We start from the raw sequence: 13384 nt of genomic DNA on the forward strand, positions 1-13384 counted from the left end.
TCTTTGAACTGTTATTAAAGTATGGATATGAGCCATTATTATTGTTATATGGTAAGGTATTTTTTTTTCTTCTCTCTTTTTTTTTACCAACCAGCTCATTTTGGTAGACGAGGTAGACTTTTTTTTAATAAAATACAATTATTCTATTCTATTTCATTTAATGTGAAGTTATCCACTTTGGTGGCAAAAACAGGAAAACAGATTATTATCTGAATGGTGGCCGATTAGGAAAAGGGGAGGTGCAACGAGACCTGGGTGTCATTATACACCAGTCATTGAAAGTGGGCATGCAGGTACAGCAGGCGGTGAAAAAGGCGAATGGTATGCTGGCATTTATAGCAAGAAGATTCGAGTACAAGAGCAGGGAGGTACTACTGCAGTTGTACAAGGCCTTGGTGAGACCACACCTGGAGTATTGTGTGCAGTTTTGGTCCCCTAATCTGAGGAAAGACATCCTTACCATAGAGGGAGTACAAAGAAGGTTCACCAGATTGATTCCTGGGATGGCAGGACTTTCATATGATGAAAGACTGGATGAACTAGGCTTATACTCGTTGGAATTTAGAAGATTGAGGGGAGATCTGATTGAAACGTATAAAATCCTAAAGGGATTGGATAAGCTAGATGCAGGAAGATTGTTCCCGATGTTGGGGAAGTCCAGAACGAGGGGTCACAGTTTGAGGATAAAGGGGAAGCCTTTTAGGACCGAGATTAGGAAAAACTTCTTCACACAGAGAGTGGTGAATCTGTGGAATTCTCTGCCACAGGAAACAGTTGAGGCCAGTTCATTGGCCATATTTAAGAGGAAGTTAGATATGGCCCTTGTGGTTAAAAGGATCAGGGGGTATGGAGGGAAGGCTGGTTCAGGGTTCTGAGTTGGATGATCAGCCATGATCATACTGAATGGCGGTGCAGGCTCGAAGGGCCGAATGGCCTACTCCTGCACCTATTTTCTATGTTTCTATAATTCAATTTTTTTTCTACATGATTGACTTGGAATATGGGATACTGTGATTTAAATGTAATGTAATTTGTATTACTTGTATCCTTATGAATTTTGTATTTGTATTCATGCAATTTATATAATATTAATAAAAATATTGAAAGAGGAACCGATCCCACACAATGTGAGCCGTTCCTTGGAGGTACCCTCTTCACCATTCTGTGGTGTGTGGAAGCAGTTCTTATATGGCCTGCTCCTGCACTCTACACTTCCTTATCCTTGTCTGCCAATGATATGTGCCCCAGTGCTGTTGTGCCATCTGGCAGGAGGGGAGATTCCCAGTGAAGTTCTCTGTGCAGGGACCTAGGGTGGAGTCTGTTGATCAGAGCGATCAGAATCAAATTCAGGGTTACTCATTTGACAAGGTCTCACAATGGAGGCTGGTCAAGAAGTTGGTTCAGTCGTTTGGCATTCAAGCTGAGGTAGTAAATTGTTTAAGACATTGGCTTTGTGGGAGAAGCCAGAGTGTGGTAGTAGATGGTTGCCTCTCTGACTGGAGACTTGTAACTTGTGGAGTGCCACAGGGATCGGTGCTAGGCCCTTTGTTGTTTGTCACCTGTATCAACAATCTGAACGATAAAGTGGTTAGATAGATACTTTATCGAACCCAAAGGAAATTGCAGTAGCATTACAAGTGCACAGATATACAAATATTAGAAGAGAAGTAAGAAAGAATAAAAAATAAGTTACCTCAACAGATTAACAGGAGGGGAATCATCACTTCCCCTGCTGTAGATTGATTCATTATAGGGCCTAATGGCCAAGGGTAAGAATGACTTCATATAACATTCTTTGGAGCTGCACAGTTGTCTTAGTCTATTACTAAAAGTACTCCTCTGTTCAGCCAAGGCAGCATGCAGAGGGTGAAAAATATTGTCTAGAATTTCCAGGATTTTCCATAGGGTCCTTTGTTATATTCCAGCCTGTAGGGTGTCCAGTTAGATTCCAATAACAGAGCCAGTATTTCTAATCAGTTTATTGTGCCTGTTGGCATCACTCCTGTTGATGCCATTGCCCCAGCACATCACTGCATTGAAGATTGTACTAGTGACCACAGACTGGTAGAACATGTGATGGAGAGGCCTGCTCAGGAAGTAGAGGCGACTCTGGCCCTTCTTGTACATAGCCTCTGTGTTGGTGCTACACTCAGGTCTGTCATCCAGGGGCACCCCCAGGTACTTGTAAGTCCTCACCATCAATAGTAACAGGGAAGAATGGAGGCTTACTCTTCCTAAAGTCCATCGCCATGTCCTTTGTTTTACTGATGTTGAGCTGCAGATGATTCAGTTTGCACCGTTTGACAAAGTCCTCCATCAGGGCCTTCTATTCATCCTCCCATCCTCCCTTTATACACCCAACTATTGCTGAGTCATCAGAGAATTTCTGCAGAAGACATGACTCAGTGTTGTATCTAAACTGGATCAGCAAATTAATGGATGACATCAAGATTGGATGTGTATGGACAGCGAGGAAGGCTATCGTGGTTTGCAGTGGGATTTGGACCAGCTGGAAAACTGGGCTGAAAAATGGCAGATGGAATTTAATGCAGATAAGTGTGAGGTGTTGTGTAATGAACTGGAATTGAAAGGAGAGTTTAAGGTAAAAGAGCCCTTTGGAGCAAGTGATTGAATTCACCCTGAACCTTGAGAAGGAGAAACTAAAGTCAGATATATCAGTTTTACAGTGGAGTAAATTGATTTACAGAGGCATGAGTGAGGAGTTGTCCAGAATTGATTGGAAAAGAACACTGGCAGAGCGGCAATAGCTGGAATTTCTGGAGCAACTCAGAAGACACAGGACGTATACATCCCAAAGAGGAATAAGTATTCTAAAGGCAAGATGATACAATTGTGGTTAACAAGGGAAGTCAAAGCCAACATAAAAGCCAAAGAGAAGGCATATAATAGAGCAAAGATTAGTAGGAAGTTGGAGGATTGGGAAGCTTTTAAAAACCCAACAGAAGACAACTAAAAATGTCATTAAGAAGGTAAAGATGAAATAGAAAAATAAGCTAGGTAATAATATTAGAGAGGATACCAAAAGTTTCTTCAGATTCATAAAGTGTGAAAGAGAAGTGAGAGTGGATATCGGACTGCTGGAAAACTGCTGGAGAGGTAGTAATGGTGGACAAGGAAATAATGGACAAACTGAATAAGTATTTTGCATCTGTTTTCACTGTGAAAGACACTAGCAGTATGGTGGAAGTTCCAGGTGTCAGAGATCATGAATTGGGTAAAGTTACTATTACTAGAGAGAAGGTTCTTGGGAAACTGTAGATAAGTCAACTGAACCAGATGATGTACACTCCAGTGATCTGAAAGTGGTGACTGAAGAATTGTGGAGGCATTAATTCTGAGCTTTCAAGAATCACTGGATTCTGGAATGGTTCCAGAGGACTGAAAAATTGCAAATGTAACTCCACTCTTCAAGAAGGGAGAGAGGCAGAGGAAGTGAAATTATGGGCACATGATAAGGTAGGCCATAGCATTGTTTCCTCAGGGGAAAATCTTGCCTGACAGACCTGTTGGAATTCTTTGAAGAAGTAACAAGCAGGATAGATAAAGGAGAATGTTGTATACTTGGATTTTCAGAAAGCCTTTGACAAGGTGCCACATATGAGGCTGCTTAACAAGCTATGAGCCCATGGTAATACAGAAAAGATTCTACCATGCAGTGGCTGATTGACAGTAGGCAAGGAGTAAGAATAAGGGGAACCTTTTCTTTTTAGCTGTCAGTGACTAGTGTTCCATGGGGTTGGGACAGATTCTTTTTTGATTATATGTCAGTGATTTGGATGATGGAAGTGATGGCTTTTTTTGCAAAGTTTGCAGACGATATGAAAATAGGTGGAGGTGCGGGTAGCTGTAATGAAGTAGAGTGGCTGCAGAAGGACTAAGATTAGGAGAATGGGCTAAGAAGTGGCATATAGAATAGTGTCGGGAAGTGTATGGTCATGTACTTTGGTAGAAGAAATGAAAGGGATGACTTTTCTAAATGGAGAGAAAATACAGAATAGTGAGGTGCAAAGGGACTTGGAAATCCTTGTGCATTAATTTGCAGGTTTGGACTGTGGTGAGGAAGGCAAATGTGATGTTAGCATTCATTTCAAGGGGACTAGAATATACAAGCAAGGATGTAATGTTGAGACTTCATTAAAGCACTGGTGAGGCCTCACCTGGAGTATTGGGAGCAGTTCTGGGCCCTTTATCTTAGAAAGGATGTGCTGATACTGGAGAGGGTTTACAAGTGGTTTATGAAAATGATTCTGGTATTGGACTGTTTGTCATATGAAGAGCATTTGGTGGCTCTGGGCCTGTATTCACTGGAATTTAGAAGAATGAGGGGTGACCTCATTGAAACCTATCAAATGGTGAAAGGCCTTGATAGAGTGAACATGGAGAGAATGTTTCCTATGATGGGAGAGTCCAAGACCAGAGGATTCAGCCACAGAATAGAGAGGCATCCTTTTATAATTAGATTAGATTAGATTCAACTTTATTGTCATTGTGCCGAGTACAGATAAGCATTGAAGTGCATTTAGCATCTGACCAGAAATGCAAAGAATAGTGTTGTTTACAAAATAACTGCGAATAAAAAAAGTGCTACAGCACACAAATATAAAAGTACTGAGACAGTACAATATGGATGCAATACTGCTTAGCACTGTGATGAGAGGTTCAGCAGTGTCACAGCCTCAGGAAAGAAGCTCTTCCTGTGCCTGCTGGTACGGGAGCGGAGGCTCCTGTAGCGCCTACCAGATGGGAGGAGAGTAAAAAGTCCATGGTTAGGATGAGATGCATCCCTGATAATGTTTTTCGCCTTGCGCAGGCAGCATTTATGGTACATGTTCTCAATGGTGGGCAGTTGGGTGGTGATAATCCACTGCGCAGTTTTCACCACACGCTGGAGTGCTTTGCGGTCGGATATGGGACAATTGCCATACCACACTGAGATGCATTTGGTGAGTATGCTCTCAATGGTACAGCGGTAAAAGTCTGTCAGTATCCTGGGAAAGAGGTGAGCTTTCTTCATGCTCAGCAGGAAATAAAGGCGCTGTTGCGCCTTTTTGATCAGGATTGAGGAGTTCAGGGACCAGGTGAGATCCTTGGAAATGTGGACACCAAGGAATTTGAAGCTTGATACACACCGTTGATGTAGATGGGGATGTGAGTGTGACTCCTGGCATGCCTGAAGTACACAATGATCTCCTTGGTCTTCTGGGTGTTAAGGGCCAGATTGTTGTCGGAGATGAGGAGGAATTTCTTTAGCCGGAGAGTAGTGAATCTGTAGAATTCTTTGCCACGGGCAGCTGTGGAGGCCAAGTCTTATGTGTATTTGACACAGAGGTTGATAGATACTTGATTAGTCAGGCCGTGAAGGGATATGGGGAGAAGGCAGGAGATTGGGGCTGAGAGGAAAATTGGATCAGCCATGACGAAATGCCAGAGAAGATTTTGTTAGGCCAAATGCCTAAATTCTACTCCTATGCCTTATGGTGTTATTGCATTGCACTTTCGGAGGACCAACCAGAGTAGGTCTACACAGTGAATGGTAGGGCACTGAGGAGTGTGGTAGAACAAAGAGATCTGGGAATACAGGTCCATAATTCATTGAGAGTGGCGGCACAGGTAGATAGGGTTGTAAAGAAATCTTCTGGCACATTGGCCTTCGTAAATCAAAGGAATGAGTGCAGGAGATGAGATGTTATGCTGAAGTTGTAAAAGACATTGGTGAGGTTAAGTGGAGTATTGTGTGTAGCTTTGGTCACCCTCCTACAGCAAAGATGTAAATAAGGTTGAAAGACTACAGAGAAAATTTACAAGGATGTTGCTCGTACTGGAGGACCTGAGTTATAAGGAAAGATTGCATAGGTTAAGGCTTTATTCCTTGGAATGTAGAAGATTAAGAAGGGACTTGATAAAGGTATACAAAATTATGAAGGGTGTAGAGAGGGTAAATGTAAGCAGTCTTTTTCCACTGAGTTTGGGAGGGACTACAACCAGAAGTCATGGGTTCAGGGTAAAAATTGAAAAGTTTAAGAGGAACATGAGGGGAAACTTCTTCATTCAGAGGGTTTTAGAGAGTGGAACGGGCTGCCAGCACAAGTGGCGAATACAAGCTCATTTTCAACATTTAAGAGATAGCTAAATGGATGGTGGGGGTATTGAGGGCTAGGGTCCTAGTGCAGGCTGATGGGGGTAAGCAGTTTAAATGTTTTGGCACAGGCTAGGCAGGTGAAGAACCTGTTTCTGTTTCGTGCTTTTCTACGGCTATGGTTCATTCATTATGTGCTGTCTCATATCATGGGCATGGCGCTCATGGTCAAAGAACATGATTTTTCTCGGTAAGTTTTTCTACTGAAGCGGTTTGTCATTGCTGTCTGCTGTGCAGTGTCTTCACAAGTTGGGTGAACCCAGCTATTGTCAATACTCATCAGAGATTGTATGCCTGGAGTCAGTGGTCACAAAAGTACGACTTGTGATATACAGCAGCTGCTCATACAACCATCCGCCACCAATTAGGTTTATTATCATTGACAAATGTTGTGAAATCTATTGTTTAGTGGTAGTGGTATTGTGCAAGGCGTGTACTGCTGCCATGATACAACAATTTTTTTAGATTATGAAGACATGCAGTCCTCTTTTATTGTCATTTAGTAATGCATGCATTAAGCAATGATACAATATTTCCTCTGGTGTGATACCACAAAACACAGTACAGACCAAGACTGAAAAAACTTAACAAAACCACGTAATTGTAGCATATAGTTACAACAGTGCAACAATACCATAACTTGATGAAGAACAGTCCATGAGCACAGTAAAGTTCAAAGTCTCTCAAATGTCCCACATCTCACGCAGATGGGAGAAGGAAGAAAAACTCTCCCTGCCATGCCCGACCACAGTCCAACTCTGAGTCGCCCAAAAACTTCGAGCCTCTGATCAGCTGTCTGACACCGAGTATCGAGTACCGAGCACCATCTCTATCCGAGCAATTCGACCTCAATCTCGGTCGCCAACAGCAGGCAAAGCCGGGGATTTTGAGGCCTTCCCTCTGGAAGTTTCACGATCGCGCAGAAACGACAGCAGCAAACGGGCGTTTCAGAAATTTCTCCAGATGTTCCTCTGTGCTTTCACATCTGTCTCCATCAAATCAGAATTGTCCACGGCCCCTATTTAACGGGTACGATATCATTTTCACCGGAGGGCTGCGCACGCGTGGCCTCCTGCCAACTACGCTAAATTACAAATAGTAAACTGTGCCAAAGAGGAATAGTAAGGTATTGTTACTGGGTTCATGAATGTTTCAGAAATCTGATGGTGGAAAGGAAGAAACTGTTCCTGAAACAAAGATTGGGTGTGTTCAGGTAGTAACACAAAGGGACCGTGTTCCAGATGGTGAGGGTCCTTAATGATGGTTCCCACTGTCTGTTCTCAATGATGGGGAAGGTTGTGTCCATAATGGAGCTGCTGTGTCTACAGTCCTCTGCAGATTCTTTTGATCCTGCACAATTGACCTTCTATACCAGAGGATGATGTAACCAGGCAGAATGTTTTCCGCTGGTCCTCTGTAGAACTCTGCAGTTGATGTTGTGACTCATCAGCTGTGGGTTGTCTTTGCAACTTTCAAGTGTCCATGCTTCGTACCGATGTGGAGAGCGAGAGGCTACAGCCCCATTTGTTTATTTACTGGGGCTGCTCCTCAAGGTCCAGTCACAGTTCAGCCTCAATTCCAGATATTTGGGCACAGAGTGTGAAGTGAGGCTAGTCATTTGAGGTATCTCCTCATTGGTTTGCTCCTGGCGTGAATTCAAGGTCTTGGAAGTCGGCAGTCTAGGGTTCTGTCCAAGAAGAATGTCTGCCCTGCTTCACTCACCCCTGCTTCACTCCCACAATCAATGGACTCACTTTCAAGGATTTTTCATTGCACATTCTTGATATTTATTGTTTATTATTATTGTTATTATTAATTTATTTTTGTATTTGCATGGCTTGGTGACTTGGTTGAATGTCCAAGTTGGTGCTGCCTTTCATAGATTCTATTATGGATTTGTTGAGTATGCCTGCAAGATAGTATATGGTGACATATATGTACTTTGATAACAAATTTACTTTGAACTTAATGCATTAAACTTCGTAAACCTACTTTATCTCCTATATTTTGAACTGCGCTCCGAAACTGTAGAATTTAATACCTAAAAACAATAAGGGATGCAGACTCAGTTGACACTTTTAAATGCCAGCTCAAAACCTAGTTATTGAACCTTGCTTTCAACTAACATCTTCTTGTACACGCTGGAATTAAGGAGATTGAGGGGGGATCTAATTGAGATATATAAGATTATTAAGGGATTGGACAAGATAGAGGCAGGAAATATGATCCAGATGCTGGGAGAGTCCAGTACCAGAGGGCGTGGTTTAAGAATAAGGGATAGGTCATTTAGGACAGAGCTGAGGAGGAACTACTTCTCCCAGAGAGTTGTGGAGGTGTGGAACGCGCTGCCTCAGAAGGCAGTGGAGGCCAATTCTCTGGATGCTTTCAAGAAGGAGCTAGATAGGTATCTTATGGCTAGGGGAATCAAGGGTTATGGGGACAAGGCAGGAACCAGGTATTGATAGTAGATGATCAGCCATGATCTCAGAATGGCGGTGCAGGCTCAAAAGGCCAAATGGTCTACTTCTGCACCTATTGTCTATTGTTTTTTATCTTCATGGTTAATTTACTTAGTTATTTTTAATTTTAATTTTATGTTATATTCATGTTCGCAGTTTATCCCATTGTAGAGCACTTTGAACAATGTTGTCTGTGTGAAAGTGCTCCTTAGATAAGTAATTATTATTTTTGCTAATAAAGATAGCACAGGGAGACCCAGAATGAAACTCCTTCACTCGCCTACATAGGCCGATTGTGGAGGTGGTCCTTTCTGCTTATACTGACGACAGACTCCATGTGATCTGAGACTCCTTTGATAGAGGTTGAATGCACAAGTGCCCGGAGGCCTTTTCAGCCATCTCCTTTATCTGGGGGTCTTCCTGAATCCAGCTGAGGCAGCCCAACCAGCAAATTGCCAGGAGATAGAAGTCACCACTCAGTGTGGGTGCTGGATGGACTGCTATGAGTGCTTTCTCACGGGCCAAACACTGGCGATATGAGTCGTGGAGCTTTACTGCATGGAAACAGCCCAACATGTCCATTGTAATTCTGCTTCCTCCCTGAGTTCATTCTATTTGGCCCAAATCCCTCTGAACCCTTGCTATCCGTGTACCTGTCCAAATGGTTTTTAAATGTTGTAACTGTACCCACCTTTTCCGCTTTCTCTGACAGTTCATTCCATGTATCCGTCACTCATGGTTTGAAAAACCTGCCTCTGAATAATCCTCCTTTCACCTTAAACCTCTGCCCTCTAAATTTTTACTCCCCTACCCTGGGGAAAAGTATGTGATTATTCATCCTGTGTTCCTCAAGATTTTTCCATACCATTTCAAAGTAGAATTAGGACATTAATGTCATGGCGGAATTTGGTTTCCTCTGTCTCCCGTGATCACTGTAATGTTGCCTTATGTCCTGGTGTATTATACACCACATCCAGACTACTACTCAGAGGCTCGTGCACAACTTCCGTCGGTTTTTACCTTTGTAGTTTCTCAACTCTAACCACAAGGATTCTACATCCTCCAATCCTATATTGTTTCTTACGATTGCTTTAAATTCAATTTCAACTAACAGGTCCACCCCCCCCCCCCCCCCCCCCCGCCACCTATATGCCTGGCTTTTCAATGAGATGCATATCCTGAGATGTTCTGCTCCCACCTCTGATCCTCTCTCAGTCATGTTACTGTGATGTTCATGACATTGTACCCACCGGCTTTGATCTGCACTGTAAACTAATTGATCTTGTGTGCGTTCAAATACACGTACAGTATATCTATAATGTCAACCTTCAGACTCCTCTCCTCCAGCAGGGTAAAAAAAAAGACAGGTTGTTTTGTCTTTCATTATAACTCGAGCACCTCCGGCCCTGGTAACATCCTAGGATGTTATACGGTATATAGCATCCAGAAGATCTTAATGAGCAATGCCTCAAAAAGTTGGTGTCCATTTTGAAATGTCCCCATTACCCAGGACATGCCCTGTTCTCATTGTTACCATGAGGAAGGAGGTACAGAAGCCTAAAGGCACACCTTCAACCATTCAGGAACAGCTACTTCCCCTCAGCAGTCAGATTTCTGAATAGACATTGAATCCATGAACACTACCTGACTATTTGTTTTTTTGCACTACTTATTTAGCCTAATCCTTGTGGTATATATGTGTGTGTGTGTATATATATATATATATATATATATATATATAGTGTGTGTGTATATATTTCAGTTTTTTTCTCTCTATTAACATGTATCGCAATGTCCTGCTGCCTCAGAGTTAACTAATTTCACGACATATTCTGGTGATATTAAACCCAATTCTGATTCCGATCTGATAGTACATACCCTGTAGTTTGTGAGGGAGAAGATAAAATCAGTTGTTTAATTTTCAGGTTGATTTGCTGGTAAGGATGACAAATGCAATGTTTGCAATCATTTTGTGAGAACCAGAATATAAAATCAAGAATGTAAAGCTGAGGCTTTAGAAGTCACTGGTCAGACCACACTTGCTGTACTGTGAGGGGTTTTGGTCCCCTGATCAAATAAAAGATGTGCTGGCATTGGAGAGGGTCCAGAGGAAGTTCGTGAGAATTATCTCAGGAATGAAAGTTCTTCCAGGGTTGTATCTCTCATCACTATAGGTCTATTGCTGGTGCAGTTTATCCTCATCTCTTCTATTTTATCTACGTTTGGTCTTAGACCCAGCATGGTGGAGTTAGTGGTCAAGAGTGCTGATCTCTCTTATATCTGTTGGTTAGAGTGAGACAGTAGGGTGATGTTATCTGCAAACTCAGTCATCAAGTTGCCACATAGTGCACTGGATTCCATTTTATTTTTCACCTGTTGTCTGTTTCATAATCCTGCTTATTGCCAACAGGAACAGGAAAGGACCCAAACATTCCAGCTTCACCCCAGTGTTGACATTGAAGCTTTCTGCCAGTTTTCCCACATGTATGACTTTGCATGACATGTTGTAGGAGTTCCTAAAGATATTGACAAATTTCTGCAGTATTCCATAGTGTTTCATCAGTTTCCATGTTAAGTATTGAAGGTTTTGTCAAAGTTGATGTCAAGAGAAGTATTCCATTCCATTGGCTGTTCTATCATTATTCTTAAGGTAGCTGTCTGGTCTGTGTAGGAGTGATTTTTCCTAAAGCCTGCTTGCTGGTCCCTTAATATTGTGTCAACAGTTTGTTGAAGGTGTTGCAGAATAATTCTGTTTAGTACCTTTCTGACCACAGATATTAAGGATATACCTCTGTAGTTTTCATTTTCTCATACCTCACCTTTCTTTGGACGCTTGATGATATTAACATGTAGAGGAGAGAAGTTGAGGCCAAGATTAGATGATGTGGACACTGTTGGTCCACCCTCGAGAAACTGCTTCAGAAAGAAGGATGATGGAGATGGGGGGTGTGGGTCATCAATGGCCTCTGCTCTACCTGGAGCTAAGGGTCAAAGAAGATGAAAGGGTTAATGTTCGATGGCTTTGGGCCTGTACATTTTGAGAATGATGTGTGTGGCGGGGGTGGGGGGGGGAGTTGGTGGAATCTCGTTGAAAACCTATTGAATATTGAAAGACCCATATAAATGGACATGGAGAGAATGTTTCCATATAGCAGGGAGACTCTTTGACCAGAGGACACAGCCTCAAAACACAATGATGTCCCTTCAGAACAGAAATACCCCTCCTTATTCCATTTCTCCCATTGTCCTCTGTGCTCTCCTATCAGACTCCTTCACCAGCCCTTTTCCTTTCCCCACCCACTGTCTTCATCTATCATCTTCAAGCTATTTCTCCATCCCCTCCCCCACCTTTTTATTCTTTTTATTCAGATATGTTTCTCCTTCCTTCTGAGACGAAGAGAGCTCAAAATACTGACTTTTTATTCATTTCTGTAGATGCTGTCTGACTTGCTGAGTTCCTCTCACATTTTGTGTGTGTTGCAAAGGAACGTGACCACAAACTCCTCTTTTATACTACAAAGCTGGTGGGATGGGTTTTCCATCAGAAACCTGTGAGCAGATACTGGCTGACAGAGAAACAGCAGAGTACTGCCTGAATCACGATTCAGCTCTGTAGACAAAAAGCTACAGAAAGCTAATACCAAACATACTGCAAGTTTCTAAAAGTTAAAAAAGAGGTGATTATTCGAACATAAAGCTGAAAGTTCAAGGAAAAGCGCAATTAAAAAAAAACAAATTTAGACACGAATCCAACAATGTCACTGTGAAGAACCAGTGGTCAGGGTCAGCCAAGAGGACTGGTGCCACGGTCGACCTCTGCAGAAGGACAGGGTGGACGAGCTTCATTCTGTACATGACCTGTGCACTGGGAGTGGGTGAAGGGACAGTGTAGATGGTGGTTCCTGCATTCCCTCATTGTGTTCACTCTCTCCAAACACCATAACCACCTTTTCTCCAGACTGGATCCCATTTGCCATGTCTGTGCTCTGCTGTCATGACCATTGATATCTGGCTGCAGGCTGCAATTCCCTTCCTCAGGGGCGGGTGCGGAGAGTCTTCACTCTGTTCCCCCATGGGCTCACTGTGTGATGCAGGAACTATGTGCTGGGACACTCAGGGTCAGAAGCCAGATGAAGGGCCTGCTCCTGTATCTGTGGTCCTCTGGGCTCTGATTCATCCTAAAGTCACTGAGTTCACCTGCTGACTGTCTCCTCTTGTCTCCTCAGCTGGGACTGGGGCTTCCCCTACCACTGTGAATGGAACTTGGGGACAGTCGGTCTTCTTACCTCCTGGACTCCCAGTCGGACCGGACGTTGCTGAGGTTGTGTGGAGACTGTTAACACCCAGAAAGAAGATAGTGACATATTCAAACAAGATCAGTGACTATTACGGTCCTGAGGAGTACAAGCGACGGATAACTTTTCATCCCGGGAACTTCAGTCTGGAAATCCGTGATCTACAGATAGAGGACATTGGTGATTATGAGGTGACTGTTACAGCAAGTTCAGGAGCACAGACTCAGAACAAAATGCGACTGAAGGTGTGCGGTGAGTGAGATGCCGTGGAGGGGCCTGGGTTTCATCAGTTCCTGAAATGTCCCTAGTTAATGGGCGAGGGGTGATCCTGTGTGCTCCCCTGTTTTCTGAATCCTACTGTCTGTCTGCATCCAGAGCTGGGCTCATGGTCCCAGTGTAGTGTGGCTGAGTCAGTGTGAGGCTGGAGGACACACTCACCACATCTGCGGAGACTGGACCAGAGACTGAAGCAT

General features: G+C 43.1%; 1 protein-coding gene across 5 annotated transcripts in view; it reads left to right on the forward strand.

Moving 5' to 3' along the window:
- LOC140210145 (T-lymphocyte surface antigen Ly-9-like) overlaps nt 1-13384 on the forward strand; it is a 51810-nt gene that overhangs the window by 9810 nt on the left and 28616 nt on the right. For 4 of the 5 annotated variants that reach the window (XM_072279021.1, XM_072279025.1, XM_072279022.1 and 1 more), the window contains exon 2: nt 12843-13163. The exons of the other annotated variant lie outside the window; for it this stretch is intronic. In XM_072279021.1, coding sequence (XP_072135122.1) covers nt 12843-13163 — 321 coding nt within the window. The remainder of the gene's footprint in view (nt 1-12842; nt 13164-13384) is intronic. 5 annotated transcript variants of the gene reach the window in all.

This window comes from Mobula birostris, chromosome 14 (genome assembly GCF_030028105.1).
Source record: "Mobula birostris isolate sMobBir1 chromosome 14, sMobBir1.hap1, whole genome shotgun sequence".
Classification (NCBI taxonomy): domain Eukaryota; kingdom Metazoa; phylum Chordata; class Chondrichthyes; order Myliobatiformes; family Myliobatidae; genus Mobula; species Mobula birostris.